Source organism: Eubalaena glacialis, chromosome 2, assembly GCF_028564815.1.
Source record: "Eubalaena glacialis isolate mEubGla1 chromosome 2, mEubGla1.1.hap2.+ XY, whole genome shotgun sequence".
NCBI classification, from domain to species: domain Eukaryota; kingdom Metazoa; phylum Chordata; class Mammalia; order Artiodactyla; family Balaenidae; genus Eubalaena; species Eubalaena glacialis.
Window position 1 is genome coordinate 153,681,623 of NC_083717.1, and position 17,673 is coordinate 153,699,295.

General features: G+C 41.8%; 1 protein-coding gene across 3 annotated transcripts in view; it reads left to right on the forward strand.

Moving 5' to 3' along the window:
• DAAM1 (dishevelled associated activator of morphogenesis 1) overlaps nucleotides 1-17,673 on the forward strand; it is a 180,656-nt gene that overhangs the window by 114,939 nt on the left and 48,044 nt on the right. For all 3 annotated transcript variants that reach the window (XM_061182617.1, XM_061182618.1, XM_061182619.1), the window contains 11 exons: nucleotides 5,191-5,285; nucleotides 7,260-7,593; nucleotides 8,552-8,662; nucleotides 8,785-8,888; nucleotides 10,052-10,118; nucleotides 10,343-10,460; nucleotides 10,882-11,020; nucleotides 11,309-11,367; nucleotides 14,865-15,052; nucleotides 15,559-15,858; nucleotides 16,163-16,270. In XM_061182617.1, the coding sequence (XP_061038600.1) occupies nucleotides 5,191-5,285; nucleotides 7,260-7,593; nucleotides 8,552-8,662; nucleotides 8,785-8,888; nucleotides 10,052-10,118; nucleotides 10,343-10,460; nucleotides 10,882-11,020; nucleotides 11,309-11,367; nucleotides 14,865-15,052; nucleotides 15,559-15,858; nucleotides 16,163-16,270 (1,623 nt within the window). The remainder of the gene's footprint in view (nucleotides 1-5,190; nucleotides 5,286-7,259; nucleotides 7,594-8,551; nucleotides 8,663-8,784; nucleotides 8,889-10,051; nucleotides 10,119-10,342; nucleotides 10,461-10,881; nucleotides 11,021-11,308; nucleotides 11,368-14,864; nucleotides 15,053-15,558; nucleotides 15,859-16,162; nucleotides 16,271-17,673) is intronic.

Here is a 17,673-nt window from a genome sequence, read left to right on the forward strand (position 1 = left end):
AAGGTACTCTTTTACTCGTACAAATAAGAAAAAATTTCATGGAATATGTGGTTTAATGGAAAGGCGTAATAATGATAATGCTGAGATATCCTTGGGAAATCTTCAGTATGTGGATTTTTGGTTCAGTAATTGATGAAAATGCATTCTCAATGTCTAAAATAATGCATTCTGATCACATGGATGTCTATGTGATGTCAGAGTTTTGAGCTGCTTGAGGGGCATCTGTCGATCCAGCAAAAATGCACAGCAGAAAACATGTCATCAACATTTGAGCCTTAATAGCCTAAATCTTGTTCACATTGATAAAAATTGGAGGCTGCTCACAGGAGAGCAGTCTTTGCCTCCGTGGACACACGATTTTAAGAGTTAATCTGTTAGGCTCAACTTTGAGTTTATTATATTCAAGCAGATGATAGCTTCCATAATACTTTCTCTACCTCTCCCTTTCCTACCATCCACAGAGCCCTTGTGGAGAATTCGTTTCTTATCACTTAGAACAAACATTCTAGATTGTCTAATATTTTGCTGCTGCTGCTGCAACAGTTAAAAACTGACTACTATATGTGAAGCATTCACACTTTTGCTAAATTTTCAGAGGCCTTGACTTTTAGTAACTTCCTCTTTTCTAGCTTTTTCTTTGAAGATGCTTCTTCTGCTGTCACATGATGAATAATAAGCACCATGGTAAACAGGGCTGTATAAATTATAGAAGAAACTGCATAAGCTTTTGCCCCAAGGGTTTCTCTAAAAGCACAGCAGAAAAGAACAGAAAATAACCACCAAATCCTTATACCAAGCATCCTACACAACAGCAAAGATGAGAAGAGGGTGATCTCAGTATTTGTATGAATATGTTATCAGTACATGAGGCTTGTGATAACCATCAGGGATTTTTCTACATCCGCCTAAGCAATTATAATATAGAGTCATTTACAATTCCTGCACATAAAGGTTATTTTCTGAATTTTTTTTTAAATTTATTTATTTTTGGTTGTGTTGGGTCTTCATTGCTGCGTGCCGGCTTTCTCTAGTTGTGGTGAGCGGGGGTTACTCTTCGTTGTGGTGCGTGGGCTTCTCACTGCAGTGGCTTCTCTTGTTGCAGAGCACGGGCTCCAGGCGTGCGGGCTTCAGCAGTTGTGGAGCGCGGGCTGCAGTAGTTGTGGCTCGCGGGCTCTAGAGCGCAGGCTCAATAGTTGTGGCGCACAGGCTTAGTTACTCCGCGGCACGTGGGATCTTCCCAGACCAGGGATCAAACCCATGTCCCCTGCATTGGCAGGCGGATTCTTAACCACTGCGCCACCGGGGAAGTCCCTATTTTCTGAATTCTTGTTCTTGGCTGTTAGGGAAAAAACAAGCTGTCAGGCAGGCTGTCTCTCTTTCTAATTAAGTCAGCCTTATTTGATGTCTAACAAGGGAAGTTGCTCCTTTGTTAATGAATTCACTTCTATCAATGGAGAAGTACTAAATAATATGGATTTTTCCTTTCTTAAAATTTTGGGACAGTTAGGTTAATTTGTCCTTTAGTGACTTACTCCATGCCTTTTCCGGAGTCAGCCTGACTCGTTTCCTGCACTAGAGGGTGTGTGATGTGCTGGTATGTGGCACTTCTTCAAGAGCCTCCCTTTCTCCTTCATCTAGCTCCTTGGACAACGTTTTGCTACATTCATGAGTCATCTACATTTTAATTATATATGCTTCCTAATCGAAAGCCCTCTCTAAGAGTATCATTTACAGGCTCTTACATTGTCACTTTGCTCTTCTTTATGGGTTAAACACCTCACAGAGCTTTCTAATGCTCCTTGAAGGACAGAGCCAGCATCTTTCCAGGGTTAAGGGTAGAAGGCATTACAACAGGTGATGAAATAATGAGGCCTCACCACTCCTGCATCTGTAAAGGAGCAAGGAGGCCTGATGAGACCAGAAACCCTATGCTGAGTTTTCTGTTTTTTTCACCCTATCTGTGGCCACCACATCCTCCCATAGTTCTAGCCAATCTCTCTGGAGAATTCCTGACAGCACACAGCAGAAATCCTAAGACATTATCCCTGGGGACTGGAAAGGCACATGATTCCTCCAGATCCTTTCCTGGCCTGGCAGCTAAGCTCTTTGGCTGTCTGCTTTGGGAATTGTCGAAGGGGCGTTTATCCACATTGTCATCATCTACTGTCTTCAGCATCAGTAGCGGCTACTGCTGTTGAGTGTGCCTCATGTAACAGGCACTCTACATGCTGTTTTAAATCCTTACAAGCACCCTATGCTCTAAGTGCTATTTATAGATAAGGAGTCTGAGACTCAGAGAAAGGTTACCTTGCCCAAGGTCATCTCATTTGGAAGTGGTAGAGCTGGAATTTAAACCTATCAGTCTAAGCTCAAAGACTCCTTTCCAGTTTGCCTCTCACTAACTCAGGTTTTTAAATCCTTTGGCACGTGAAAGAGGCCTGGTAATCCCACCCATGCCTCCACCCCCAGCTTTTCTGAGGTGGGACAGGCATCTGGAGAGTCTGATAAGCAGTCCAGGTTGAGAACCGCAGCGCTTACTGGTCTGTGAAGCCCTTTGTGGAACAAGTTCAGTTACTTTACGGAAGCTTCGTAACAAGAATGCTTTGTTCTTTAAAGGACCCCTGAGTGATCTGCTGGCTTTTAAAGAGTGGAAAACAATATAATAAAAGAGTGCATGTTCCAGAGGGACCTGGGCTTTCTTGGTGTGTGGCTTCTGCGTGCAGTCTCAGGGAGCAAGGATGTGAGGTGAAGTTCAGTGTGCTTAGCGGGTTGGCTTATTGATTTCACACCAATGAGATATTTCAAACAGGAGCTTAGTTCCAGACTCCATATGAGGAATGATTCCTGTGCCTGGTTTGCACACCTCTCTCGGCCCTGCATGTTCCAGTGTAAACCTTAGCAGCTTTGACTGGAAGATCCTCTGCCAGGATGCACTTTGTCCTTTGCCCACTCCTCATGTGAGCAGGGATTTAGTAAGTGCATAGAGCACCCAAGGAGGCCACCACAAGCCAGTCCAGTGTATGACAAGGTGCATACTGGATGTTTGGCCTAGCAGCCATCTTCAGAAATGTAGGCAGATCCCCTTTTCTGTCGAAAAGCTGCAAATTTAGACTTCTCCATAAATGTGAAGCTTGAAAACTTGAGACTCCACGTAAATTATTTTATTTTGAAAAGTCACATTAGAATGTCGGGTTCATCTCCATAACCTCGATTTTCTCAATACAATAAACAATCTTAGATTCAATTCTCATTGTACTACACACAGAAAAGAGTATACTGTCTTCTGTTTTGAGAGGAAAGTAATAGTCCTTATATTGGGGAAGGAAATTCCAATTTAAATTTCTTGACTTTTCATAAATCTCCTAACTCTGCTAGGGAGAATCTTAATGTAGTCTGCCTTTATTTGGAGGTTACACCCTCTCCAAGATTGTTAAAAGGATAAATATGTGCATCTTTATTTAGTATTAATGAAGCACAATAAGAAACGTGCGTAGTTTTAATTTGGGAGGTTTGGGTGACTAAGCTTAGGAACAAGAAGTGATGTTCATAGAAGTCTTGATTCTGGGCTGCAGATTCAAAGTGACTGCTTAAGAGGCTGAACAAGTTCAGCTGTGCCACAGGAGATTAAATGTACTTGGCTGGATTTGTGCTAAATTTTCCAGGATATGGGTCTCACGGAGCTGTGAAGAAATTCATTGGCTATTTCTGCACGCAGCCTCTTCCCCTACCATCCTCTGGTGACAGCTGTCCGGGCGCATCACCAGCAAGAGGGCAGCTTTAGCAGAAACAATTCAAGTTTACAAAACAAGACTTTACTGATTTTTATTTCACCTGCCATAAATGATACTGATATATGTTTGCTTTGGGCTTTACCCTCCTAAGTGTGAAGTCAAATTTAGGTTTTAGTTAGCATTTAGTTACTTAATGCTTGTACTGTTAACTTGAAAAAAATTAAGTAAAGTCACCCCTTGATGATGTGTGGACCTGAAAGAAAGGGAGAGACTGGACCATTGAGACACGTGGATAAGAGCCAAATGTTTTTTTCTGTACCCCAATCTGTTTCCCAACCATGCATTTTATCAGAATGGGTAACAAGTAAAAAGACTGAGACTGGACAAGCACATGTTAAGAGTAGGAGGAAGGCAAGGGACCTGTGGTTCCGTGGGTGGAAGCACCTGGGGCCATAAGACTTAGCGATACTTTTAGTACATTTAGGTGATCATGGCATAAAAGGAATGGAAAAGACTTTTTAACAAGTCTATGAACCTTACTAGCATTCATAACTTTATGATATCAACCGAGATCTGCTTCCTTAGGGCCTTGCTCTTTGAAGTGAGGTCCACAGACTGCAGCATCAGCGTCACGTGGAAACCCATCAGAAGCGCAGCATCTTAGGCTTCACCGCAGACATGCCAAATCAGGACCTGAATTTTAACAAGATCCCCAGGCCATTCGTATCCACATTAAAGTTTGAGAAGCACTGCTCTAGTAGATCCCTGGGTAGGGAAAGCACACACGGGCACGTACACACACATGCGCGCACACACACACACACACACACACACATACCCATACATTCCACACCCAGATTTCCAAATGACATTGAATCATTTCTAAAACTTAAGCATTTACTCCAAAGGAATTGTCTATCTTTGTATCAGGTCCAATTTAATCGTTCCTCTTAAAAAATAATTTGATGTAACAAAAAATGTAAAAAATTACACTTTTTTTTTTAAGATTACACTTTTTGACTGAGAAATGGAAGAGATAGCATGGGAAGATTGCTGCCTGCCTCTCTTTGATAGTGTGATAATGTTAACTTTAATTGTCAGATTGTTGTATTTAACTATAGGTCTAATCTTCTTTCTATCAAATATAAATAGTAATATCTTCATCAGAGTGTAGTTATAGAGTAGTTACACAAGTGTTTGGACAACTTAATCTCTACTAAGATTTCTCAACATTTTCTTAAAACTTTATTTAAATTCAAAAGAACTAACTTGTAGTACAGAGAATGAATTTGTGGAATTCTTGGTGCTTTTGGTCTACATTTTGGCTTGTAGTAAATCTTGGTCATATTATTATTGATTATTTGTATTAAAAGTGATAGCATGGAATCTGTGGGCTTGTCTTGCTTGTACTATAATTAAAACAAAAATTGAAGAAGTAACTTTAGTTTTCTTTGCGTAGAGAAAATCTCTGCTGGCTTTAGAGAAGGAAGAGGAAGAAGAGAGAAGTAAAACTATAGAGAGTTTGAAGACAGCACTAAGGACGAAACCAATGAGGTAATTTTTATACTGGGGAGCGTGTACTACTTGTCTCTTTTCTTTTTCTTCTTTTCTACTTTCTTCTTCCCTTCTCTTTTCCCTTCCTTTCTTCTTTATTTTTCTGCAATAGCCAAACTCTTGAGGAAGTCTTAAATTAAAAACATGTAATTGAACCGTGGATGAAATACTTTAATCATTGAACATTCAATAAATTGTTTTTCTTCAGTTAAAAGATATGCGGACATCCATGAAGGTGGCTAAAATACAAAAAGGCAGAAACTAATAAGTGTTGGTGCAGATGTGGAGAGATTGTAACCCTCATTCATTGCTGGGGGGAATGTAAAATGGTGCAACCATTTTGGAAAACAGTTGGACATTTCCGCAGAATATTAAACACAGTGTTGCCATATGACCCAACAATTCTACTTCTCGATATATAGCCCAAGGGAAATGAAAACATGTCCCTAAAACCTTGTGTGCGAATATTAGCATTATTTATAATAGCCAGAAATTGGAAACATCCAAATTCTATCAACTGATGAATTGATAAATAAAATGTGACATATCTATAAAACAGAATATTTTTCAACCCTAAAAAGGAATGGAGTACTGATACATGCTACAACATGGATGAGCCTTGAAAATATTTATGCAGAGCGAAAGAAGCCAGACACAAGGGACCATGTATTGTATGATTCCATTTATATGAAATATCCAGAAAAGGCCAATCCATAGAAACAGAAAGATAAGTGGTTGCCTGGGGTTAGGGAGAGAGGAAAATGGTCTTTTGGGGATAATTAAAGTGTTCTAAAATCAGATAGTGACCATGGTTGCACAACTCTGTGAATATATTAAAAATCACTGAATTACACATTTGAAAGTATGAATTTTATGGCATGTGAGTTATATCTCAATAAAACTGTTGTAAAAGAAATGGATGAGCAATCAGCTTCTACTGTGTGCCTCCCACACCTTCATTTTCCATTAATCCTCTAAGGTTTGGTGGGATATGGGGGTGCTTACAGGTGCATTTCATCAGCACTAGTGCTATGAATGAAGCTTGGCTAGATCTGGGTGATGTGGTTGGATGAAATAGCTGGGAAATAAAATTCCCTATATTTGACTATAAAATGCTAGGAAAAAATGTACTGATTCCTCAAAAATCATATACAGTTGTATATCAGAAGTTTTCTAGTCTATCCTAACAAGATCACTGTTTCCCTCTGTATGTGTGTTCTGCATTCTCAGATGTTAATGGTTATCCAAGGCTAAATAAGTTTGGAAATTTCTGGAGTAGTCACATCAACAGGTTACGTTACTTCTGAACTTTTCAGAGGCTTAACCTACAGATATGTATTGTGGATTATTCTCATTGATTGACTTTACAGTAAATAAGTGCTATAAATATCCAAAAAATTAATGTACAGTAATAAAGTATTGCTTTTATTTGTTTTATATATTGGGATTCCATATAGCATGCCACACAAAAGAAGGTTTTTGCTATAAAACTAAGGAGATAGATTATCATTTGTTTGGCAAGTAAATATCCTGGAGTTTAAGGATGCTGTTTGACTTTCATTGGTATGGGGCATGCCTGGGTCAGTGGTCAACACTTAAACATGCATGGGGACCGGATGCTATCATAACACAGGATCAGCAGATGACTTTAACCTAAGGTGAATATTCTGAATGTCTTCTTGTTCTTGGTTTTCTGTGGTTATAAGATCTGTTAATTGGTTATTCATATCAGTTAAGATCTTTTTAACTCAAATGGAGATTTTTTTCACACTTCTGGTTAGACCTGACCATTGGGTCTGGACCAAGGAGGAGGCCTCCAATTAAGAAGACTTCATGTGAGCCTTTGGGTACTTTAGGAGCTACATCTTCTTACTTTCTCCTGCCCACCAGCCCCCTAAACTTTTCTGTTAAGGGCTATTAAAATATTCCAAAAAGACTTAAGTCTGATACATTTTAACCTTCTCCTCGTGACAGGTTTGTAACCCGATTCATTGACTTGGACGGCCTGTCATGTATTCTCAACTTTCTAAAGACCATGGACTACGAGACCTCGGAGTCTCGAATACATACCTCTCTCATTGGATGTATAAAGGCGCTAATGAACAACTCTCAAGGTCGGGCTCACGTCCTGGCTCATTCTGAGAGTATTAATGTAATTGCTCAGAGTCTGAGCACAGAGAACATTAAGACGAAGGTGGCTGTGCTGGAAATCTTGGGCGCTGTGTGCCTGGTTCCCGGGGGCCACAAGAAGGTTCTGCAGGCCATGCTGCACTACCAGAAGTACGCCAGCGAGAGAACCCGCTTTCAGGTGAGTGCTTCCTCGCCACTTCTTCATTCCTGCCTTCAGACCAGTGCCTTTCCTGGCCCCGAAGGGGGAATGTTAACTTGAGATTTCCCCCTGTGGTGAGCATTCACGATGGGACTTCAAGCATTTCCTTCTTCTTAGGTAGAGAGTAGAATGTTCTTTCTGTAGTTGATCAATCTGGGGTTGTGGATTTACAGTAGTGCCCCCTTTAACTGCAGTTTTGCTTTCCACAGTGCTAATTACCCGAGGTCAACTGCGGTTAAAAAATATTAAATGGAAAATTCCAGAAATAATTCATAAGCTTAAATTGTGCAGCTGTTCTGAGTAACATGATGAAATCTCGTGCCATCCTGCTCAGTACCTCCCAGGATGTGAATCATCCCTTTCTCTAGATACCCACACTATATTACAACACCCAGCCATTAATGTAGGAAAAATATAGTCTATATAGGAGTATATGTAGGGTTCAGTACTATCCATGGTTTCAGGCATCCACTGGGGATGTTGGAACATATCCCCTGTGAATAAGGGGAGACTATTGTACTGAACTTAAAAATGTAGCCCTGCTTTGTACACATTATATAAAACACTCTTCGATCCACTAAATGGGTGGTCCCTGAAAATTTTATAGATTGCCAGTCTTGATTTAGGATCAATATAAACAGTGAGATTATGTCACCACATTGTTTATACTCAAATATAAAAAGTAAGCAGAGCTAACGAAGCACAGTCTTTTGTACTTTGTATACATGTATATGTAAACATGTATGATGTAAGAATTTTGAAAGTAAAGTTTTTAGGACTAATCTTAAGGAAAAAAAGGTAGCTTTCTATGGATCAATGTAATTCTGACTAAACACAAGCTTTTAAAAATTAACTTCTGAGTATTAAAAAATTAATAAAATGAGTGTAAGGTTAGTAACTATTCAGTCCTTTGTTTTTACATCTGTATCCTTGGTAGACGTTAATTAATGACTTGGATAAAAGCACGGGGCGGTATCGAGATGAAGTGAGTCTCAAGACTGCCATCATGTCCTTCATCAATGCAGTGCTAAGCCAAGGCGCAGGAGTGGTAAGAGCCTTCTGTACCACAATTTAAAACATATATTATTAAAGAATAATTTTTTTTAAAAGATTACCAACTGTGTAGTCTAAAGAGCTTAAAAATGTATTCCATCACCCTTTTACTTTCAGGAAAGTTTGGACTTTAGACTTCATCTTCGCTATGAATTTCTGATGTTGGGAATTCAACCTGTAATAGATAAATTAAGGGAACATGAAAATTCAACATTAGATAGGTAAGTCACACTATTATGAGATAGTTCATGTGTTTTCCATGTGCATAGTGCCAGTCTATGAACTACTTGTGACCTAAGGAACTTGTACCAAAATGTTAGACCAGGTAATGATGTTTTTATAGTAAGACTTTCTCGATGAAAGAGGCAGCACTTGTGTAGAGAACTTAGTGTAGGTTTTGGCATTAGACTTGAATCCATATCCTAGTCCTGCCGCTTACCTGCTATGTGTTCTGGTCAAGTTACTCAATTTTTCTTAACCTTACTGTTTTTATACGTAAAGAAATAGTGATGATGATGATAACACTATTCTGCAGGGCTGTTATGAAAGCTGACTATAAAACATGTGGAATCACATGGCACCTTTGATAGACATTCTGTGAATGTTAATTTCCACTTTCCTGTTCATTTGCTCTTGTCTGCAGTCATTTTATGATTTCTAACATATCCTACCAGCTTTCAGATCTTTCCTTCTACCACGCTTCTCCCTCATTCACACACTCCACCATGCTTTTCTCCTTGATAGTCTATGAACATGTCAAAATACACTTGCCTCAGGGCCTTTGCACCTGCTATTTCCTCAGCATTAAAAGATCTTCCCACAGATGTCCAAATCGCTTGTTCCCTTTTTCGCATGCAGAGACCTTTTCCAGCCACTGTGTTCATACTCTTCACCTCACCTCACCTCCCATCATTCTCTATCCCCTTTATGCAGTTGGATTTGTCTTCACAGAACTTATCATTCCCCAGTCAATAATAGGGGCTCAATAAGTATTTGAATGAATAAGTGAAAGGCATTTCTTTTGTAATCTTTAATTCAGTGGTCAGTCAAGTTAGTTATATGGGCTTGTTTTTCCATAAAGAGATTCCATGAGTAGAATCTGGATTTGGTTGTGTTTGGATTTGATAAACTTTCATGAATTGTCTTCTATGCTGCACATCCTAGGCTTTCAGATTTGTCTCTTGTAGTGATCTCATTTCAGTCAGACGATGTCTTTTTTCCTTAGAACATAGTTAAGAGAAGGCATTCAAATTTTGTTGTCGTACTTCTTTTAGAGATATCTCTGAGATTTTAGGAAAGGCCTTAGAATTTATGTCCTGATTCCTACATGCCTGTGTTTGTAGGATGTTCAACTTTTAATAGCTTTTCTTTAATTGTCTTTCAGGCATTTAGATTTTTTTGAAATGCTCCGAAATGAAGATGAACTAGAATTTGCCAAAAGATTTGAACTGGTACGTGTGCTTACAATTATTCTAATTTGACTCAGCAGCTCACGAATGTCCCTGTTGTAATGTGTGTCATAGAGATGACATGTAACCTAAGAGCAAAGTCAGATTTCTGTTTTGCTATCTAAGTGGCAGGGTTAGCTTCTATTTGCCTTGGAATTGCTTACCTTACCTTGCAGGAATTGAAGAACTTGGATGTTTGACTTAGATTTCTTTTTCATATGAAACAGGTTCACATAGACACAAAAAGTGCTACTCAGATGTTTGAGCTGACCAGGAAGAGGCTGACCCACAGTGAAGCTTACCCTCACTTCATGTCCATCCTGCACCACTGCCTCCAAATGCCTTGTGAGTGTGTTTGTGACTTAACGCGTGTGTTTGTGAATGTTTGGACATCATCCAAAGGGCTCTGTCTTCTGAACAGTGTGGCTTAGGTTGGGTGCACACCAGGGATTCCAAACCTTAGTTTTGTGACAGCCCAGTGTGTCTCTGCACAGCTTAAGGGGTGTTGTGAAGTTCTCAAAATGAAATGAATTATAACTCGCTTTGATTTTAAAAATAAATATATGCCTTCCAACACATTTAGAAGGGGGTAGAAAGTGCCTGTCAATCACGTAAATGATCATCGTGTGTCAGAATTCCAGAAACGTTGGGAAGGGTTGTAAACATCTGTCTGGTTTTGTGGCTCTGGCGGGTGACCACTGTTGAAAAATATTCGTTCAAGTTTTGAAACCAGTTGAAGTATCTCCACTGTTCTTTTCTTTTTTAGACAAGAGAAGTGGCAACACCGTTCAGTACTGGCTACTCCTAGATAGAATTATACAGCAAATAGTTATTCAGAATGACAAAGGTCAGGACCCTGACTCCACGCCCTTGGAAAACTTTAATATTAAAAATGTCGTACGGATGTAAGTTTCTTCTTATTTTGCTACCCTTGAGATAATAGCACCAATATAAGACATTTGTATTATCCTACTTCAAAGTAGCAGCTGGGATAACTGAAATGTTCTAGAGGTCAGATATGAGTTCCTATATGTATACATGTAATATATGTATGTAACATCTGGGTTTAAAATGGGTTTCAAGCATGCTGAGGACTTTCTCTGCATTAAACAATTTGTCTACCTAGAGAGCATGCATTTAGCAGTGGGTCTTTTACACTTTTTGTAATGAATGCTCCTTTAACTATTATACAGGTTGGTTAATGAAAATGAAGTCAAGCAGTGGAAAGAACAAGCAGAAAAAATGAGAAAAGGTAAATGATGAGGTCCTGACAAGAGAAGAGGTCATGTTACTGGTTATTGGACAACTCTCCTTACTGTATATTTTAGAAATTTGCATTGATGCTTCTCATTGACTTTGGTGTATAAACAGCCTTTCCCCTCCCCCATGTTTTCAGGGCATTTTGCCTGGTTTTTCTTGAATCAGACTATCTTAGTTGTCATGTTGATTCCCAAATATTTTATCCTTTCATTATAATCATTTTTTGAAGCATTTGCTGTTCAATGTTCATTAATTCAAATTTTCTTAACTGCCGTTCATCCCAGCCTTCCCCATAACTGCTCTTTAAAGCACACTAGATTTTAAGAACTATAATCAGGGACACCAGGGATTACCCAGAATTTTAAAAGAGGAGCACAGGCAACTTGGTTTCAGCAGCCCAATTCTCCACGTGACCTTAATTTGGCACCAGTTATAAAAAGAGAAATCATGCAGAAAATCACTGACCATTGGAGATGTACAGGTTATAAAACATTAACAGACCAGCCATTGGTGAGTATCTCAGTATGTCTTTGATATCAACACTCAGCATCAAATGACTTGGGGGGGTCATTTGTGCCTGTCACCATGCCAAACCACTCACAGAATAAGTATAACTCTTCCCCTCCTTCAAAATATTAGCAAATTAAAGTTGGACCCTTTGAGAAAACAGTCATACTCCCAGCCACTACTCTTTCACTATGCTGGCTAACTGACTTCCTTTTCCCTGTCCAAGTGACTCAGTCACAGCCAGTGACATACAGTAGCACTCACCATAGTATTCAGTGTGTTGAAAAGATGGTCCAAGAGATGCTGAAGCATTTCCTTTCCTCTCATCACATTTTGTCCATTGAGCAGAAAAGCAGGCTCACCACTGATACCGGAAAATACCGAATATGAAGTTCTGTTATATTATGGGTTCCTCGTATGAATTCAGATAGGTCTCAAATAAGTGAGGTTGCACATACATTTTTATAAATTAATTCCAGAAACTGCTATAGAAAGAATAGAGACACTGACAACAAGTTAGGGTAAAGAGAGAATTATACCCGAGAAGATGGTCAATGAGTGGTACTTTAGGTATATACCCTAGAGCATGGAGACTCAGGTGTGCAAGTTGAAGAGAGTACTTAGGACATAAGCTTTGGAGTCATTTCAGTCCTTCATGCAGTGGGTATGTACTGAATGGCTGCATGGGGCAGGCACGGTGCTGGGCTCTGGGTCTGGGTCTCAGCTCTGCCCCTGACTGACTGTGTGGGTAGGCTAAGTCATGTCCTTTACCCCTCCAGTCTTTGCCTCTGCAAAGTGAAGATTACATCTAACTCACAGGGTTGTTGTGAAGAGTAGATGACAAACATTAGGACTTTAGCATAGTACCTGGCATTTATTAGCTGCCTAGTAAATGGTAGAAAGTTTTGTAGCATTTAGGCAGTTGAGGTGGTACAAGAGGAAATGGCCGAGATCAGCTGGAGGAATAGGATGGTTTAAAGTGAGGTCATGGGGCTTCCCTGGTGGCGCAGCGGTTGAGAATCTGCCTGCGAATGCAGGGGACGCGGGTTCGGGCCCTGGTCTGGGAGGATCCCACATGCCACGGAGCAACTGGGCCCGTGAGCCACAATTACTGAGCCTGCGCTCCACAGCAAGAGGGGCCGCGATAGTGGGAGGCCCGCGCACCGCGATGAAGAGAGGCCCCCGCTTGCCACAACTAGAGAAAGCCCTCGCACAGAAACGAAGACCCAACACAGCAAAAATAAATAAAATTAAGAAGTGTTGTAAGAAAGGTTTAATTAAAAAAAAATAAAAAATAAAGTGAGGTCATGCATAGAGTGCAAAAAAGGAGATATTGTCAGTAAAATTAATTCTTCTCTGGAAGTGTCAAGTAGCAAAGTTCTATGAAGTAGGGTACCTGTTGATGAATTTCTCAGAGGGTGGAGGCTGTGAGGAGACAGGAAGTACTATGGAACTGAAAGGTGGAGAATATCTGGGGAGAATTCTCTGTAGTGCCGCATACCCAGTAAGTACTGAATAAAAGCTTAGCACATGGAGACCACTTGTGGAGATAACCCTTTAGGCTGGAGCTTCCCATACCGGCACTTTATCAGAATCCTCTAAGGAGCATTTGAAAGCCACAGGTTCCTGAGCCCTGCCCCTGATCTCTAGGACAGACTCCCTGCAATGTGGTCTGTGAGTCCTGGAATGTCAGAATCTCTCAGGTGGTTCTGAGGCTTGGCCAGATTTGTCAAAGTCTAATGACCGATAATAGGAAGTCAGGTCTTACATTGTCAAAGAGGAATGAAACGGAGATAGAAGAAAGAAAGTGGGAGGCAGTGGGGTAGTTTTTAGATGTCGCTGAAGAAGTCAGGGAAGCATCCACAGAGTGGTAGAAGCGGGTTGACGGTTGTCTTAACTCCAAGGCTGGTAAAATCCAAGGATTTTAGTGACTTGAACCCTTCTCTGCAAACTCTGATTTTGGAGAACTCAGAAGAGAGAAAGTAAAAGACAGAGAAAGCAAGAATTTAAATGTTATCAAATTCAGAAATAGAGACCAACTCTGTATAGCTCTGCCCCAGTAGGTTCTATCTCTAGTGGGTTTATTGGTATAAAAGACTAGGGATTGGGACCAAGTATTTGAAATGAAAATCTGCAGGCTAAACTTCATTAGTCCTCTTTTCCAAAGAGTATTACTCCTGTAAGTGCTAGAGTCAGCAGGCGTGTTGGCAACATAAGTAAGCATTATGCTAAATGGGATGCCTTGTTCCGTTATAGCGGGATTAGGGGAGTAAGTGCAACTACAGCTGAGAGCTAATATTTTTCTCCTCGTATTATCGTGATTCTCATGCTCGGCAGGTACTACTGCCCTTAAGGTGTTTAATGCTGAGATAATAACATTCGCAAGTTTTAATAATTGTTTGCCAGCGCATAAAACACTTCAAGTCCAAGGGGCCCTCTGAGGGGAGTGGGAGCAATGGCTCCACAGTGGGACAAACCCTGGGTCCGGCAGCAGCACTTCCCCCCAGGGCAGGATCCTCCCTTTCAGCCCCTCTGCTAGTGGGACCTAAGCCAGCAAACCCAGCTAATGAACGCTGGGCTTGTCTAGTTCTCATTTCTAAGTTGTGAAAAGAGGCCCTGTTAATAGTCATTTTCCCTAGTGTGACTGAAGGGCCATTTCTAGGACAGGATTCTGAATTACATACCAAGCAGGCACCATTCACCTCCACAAATAGTTGCTCACGCCTGTGTTCCAGCTTTGGAACTGTGACTGGAGGGCCTCTTCAGCCTTTTACAGAATGTAGTTGATAAAGTTGTTCATCTGAAGCCCCCTCCAAGCACGAGCACCGTTGAGCCCATGAGTTGCTCTCTTTGATGGAGAAGAGGAATGATATTTACCTAATAAAGAGCCTCACAATCACCCTCAGTCGATCTTCTGTTTAGAGAAAATGCTTCAGCTTTGAAGAGTTCACCGTTTTCATGTCCAGTTGTTTTCCTGTGTAGAGCACAATGAGTTACAACAGAAATTGGAAAAGAAAGAGCGAGAATGCGATGCCAAGACCCAGGAGAAGGAAGAGATGATGCAGACCTTGAATAAAATGAAAGAGAAACTTGAAAAGGAGACCACTGAGCACAAGCAAGTGAAGCAGCAGGTGGCGGACCTCACGGCCCAGCTCCACGAGCTCAGCAGGGTGAGCTCACGGGCCCCGGGCCGGGTCTCCCATTGCTGGGCAGCTGCCGAGGCCTCCTTATCCCGGAGTCCCCATCCTTAAGTAGACAGCTCTGCTGGGGGCAGTAGAGCCTGAACCGTCTCCTGACCCATCACGGTGGTTGTGCGACCTGTTCCCTCTGCTTACCGTGCACGTTAGCAGAGGTGGTTGGAGGTGTGTGTTTGTTCTCCAATGCAGATCCTCTCACAAGAGCAAGGAAATCACATTAGCTTCTTAACATGAAAACTGATTTCATGAAAACCAAACTGGAGGATGGTACCAGAAGTGAGAGACACGTGAGCCCTTTGCAAACGAGCACTAGAGTGCCACACACGAGGCCACTCAACTTACTGCGCCTTTAAGCCCACATTCTCAGATGTGTGAATTTCTCCATAATACACATGTTAGGCAAAGTTTCAGACCCTAAAAATCATCCAGTGAATTTACTTCTTCCGTTCATCTCCTCTTTTCCTATTTTTATTTTTCAGAGGGCCGTCTGCGCTTCACTCCCCGGTGGAGCCTCGCCTGGAGCCCCCGGGGGGCCCTTTCCTTCCTCTGTGCCCGGGCCCCTCCTCCCTCCCCCACCGCCCCCGCCTCTGCCTGGTGGAGCGCTTCCTCCTCCACCCCCTCCCCTCCCCCCGGGGGGGCCCCCCCCTCCCCCAGGGCCTCCTCCCTTGGGAGGAGTCATGCCACCTCCTGGCGCCCCCCTGGGTGTGGCACTCAAGAAGAAGAACATTCCTCAGCCCACGAACGCCCTGAAATCCTTCAACTGGTCTAAGCTGCCTGAGGTGAGCCATTTGTTCCAACTTTCCCTGTAACGGATAGCATTAGCAGCCCACTGTGTTGTCTCTGACCGGGCCGCCCTGGCTGTCCAGTGATTTCATTTTCTAGTGTGGACTCAAGATTCTCACTAGCTCAGATATTCAAGTGATAAAGCTTCTGAAACAAGTGACCCGATTTTTGAAGCCAGCTCATTCTGAGCATCTGGTAGAGTGAAAAATTTGGGATAGCAGCACTTTGTTAAAAATAACTACATCTGTTCTTTTTGTGTCTAACTATAAACCCCAGCGCTTCTTAACTTGATGTTTGCAGAACAAACTGGAAGGAACAGTGTGGACCGAAATTGATGATACGAAAGTCTTCAAAGTTCTAGATCTTGAAGACCTGGAAAGAACTTTCTCTGCTTACCAAAGACAGCAGGTAAGAGCATGTGCCCTCCAGATGCTAAAATAATTAAGGAGTCATGTTCTTGTGCATGATCCCTGGGCCATCTGCCATAACCATGATATGATAGGCATCTTAATTCTAGGCTGTTTGGTCTAGCCTATTATGTTCCTGCAAACAGCATGGCGTGTGGGTCTGCATGTGCATTTAGGTTCCTGTCAGTTTGTGTGTGTGTGTGTGTGTGCGCACGCGTGTGTGTGTACATGTTGAAGGTATACAAGCTCCTTGTTAGGGAGCTTCGTGCTCTGGTGTCTTTCCACAACACCGTCTCCGTTGGTGGAAGGAGCTCTGTATCTTATTGTCACTTGTGCTTAGTCAAAGGGGCCACCAGGGGAAAATAGTAGAAGAGTTACCTAATTTGTACTGTCACCCCACAGTGTTTGTTTCTGAAGCTATTTTAGTTATAATATTTATATCTCAAATGGTTATTATCAGAAGTGGACTGCTTATTTGAAATAAATGGAACCTTTTGAAGTATGGGGGTTGGTAAATGACTATAAGTTGGCAGCTAGATAGAGCCTAGAAAGAAGTTTTTGCTCTGTCCTGAACATGATCGACTCAGAAGTGGGGCTGTGAAGGCTGGGCAAGTGTGGGGATGGCAGTGGAACAAATAGGACCCGAGGAGCTTCTGAAAAGTGAGCAACATGATAGTATGAGAACATGCAGTTTGATTTGGTGCTTGCTAACCTGGCCAAGCAGTCAGCGTCACTTTGTGAGCTTGGTCACATCGGTGTGGTGCCTCTCACCCCTTGAGAGGGCATCTTAGTAGAGTTCACAGCAAAGTGGCTTGGTACAGAGAGTCTCAGAAGAACAAGGAAGAGGTGGAGTGGGGTCTTCAACAGTCAATCGGAGGTCTGGGAGGGAAAAAGTGAGTCTCAGAGAGTAAGGAGAAAAGTTCAAAGGGTGACTGAGGGGGAGAAATGATGAGAGCAGTGTGTCTTAAGGAACAGGAACAGGCAGATGCCAGGCATCTGCGTAGGGGCTTTCCTTGGGTTTTGCTGGGAGGCCCTTAACTCCCGTGTGAATCATTCCCAGGGTGGAGCATCCTCAGACAAGCAGCAGACTTCCTAGTCTGCTTAGGCTTGGCTTGGTTGCCAAGAAAGAGTGTCTCAGAACAGAACTGCCAGGCACCAAGGGAGAAGATGGACTGAGGCTGGGGAGAAAAAACAGCTGAGGGTTTTCTTTTTCAAAATGGCCTTTGATGCAACTAAAATTGAAAAGAAAAAGTAGTACATCTTTTAGCCAGAATATTTTCCCTTAAGTGAGAGAATATTTCTCTGCAGTGCCCTTAACGCTATTTTAATAAAGTACAAAAATGCAGGTGGTTGCCTGCCATGGCAGAATGACTGTAAGATAGGAGCACTCAGCTGGGACCCCCC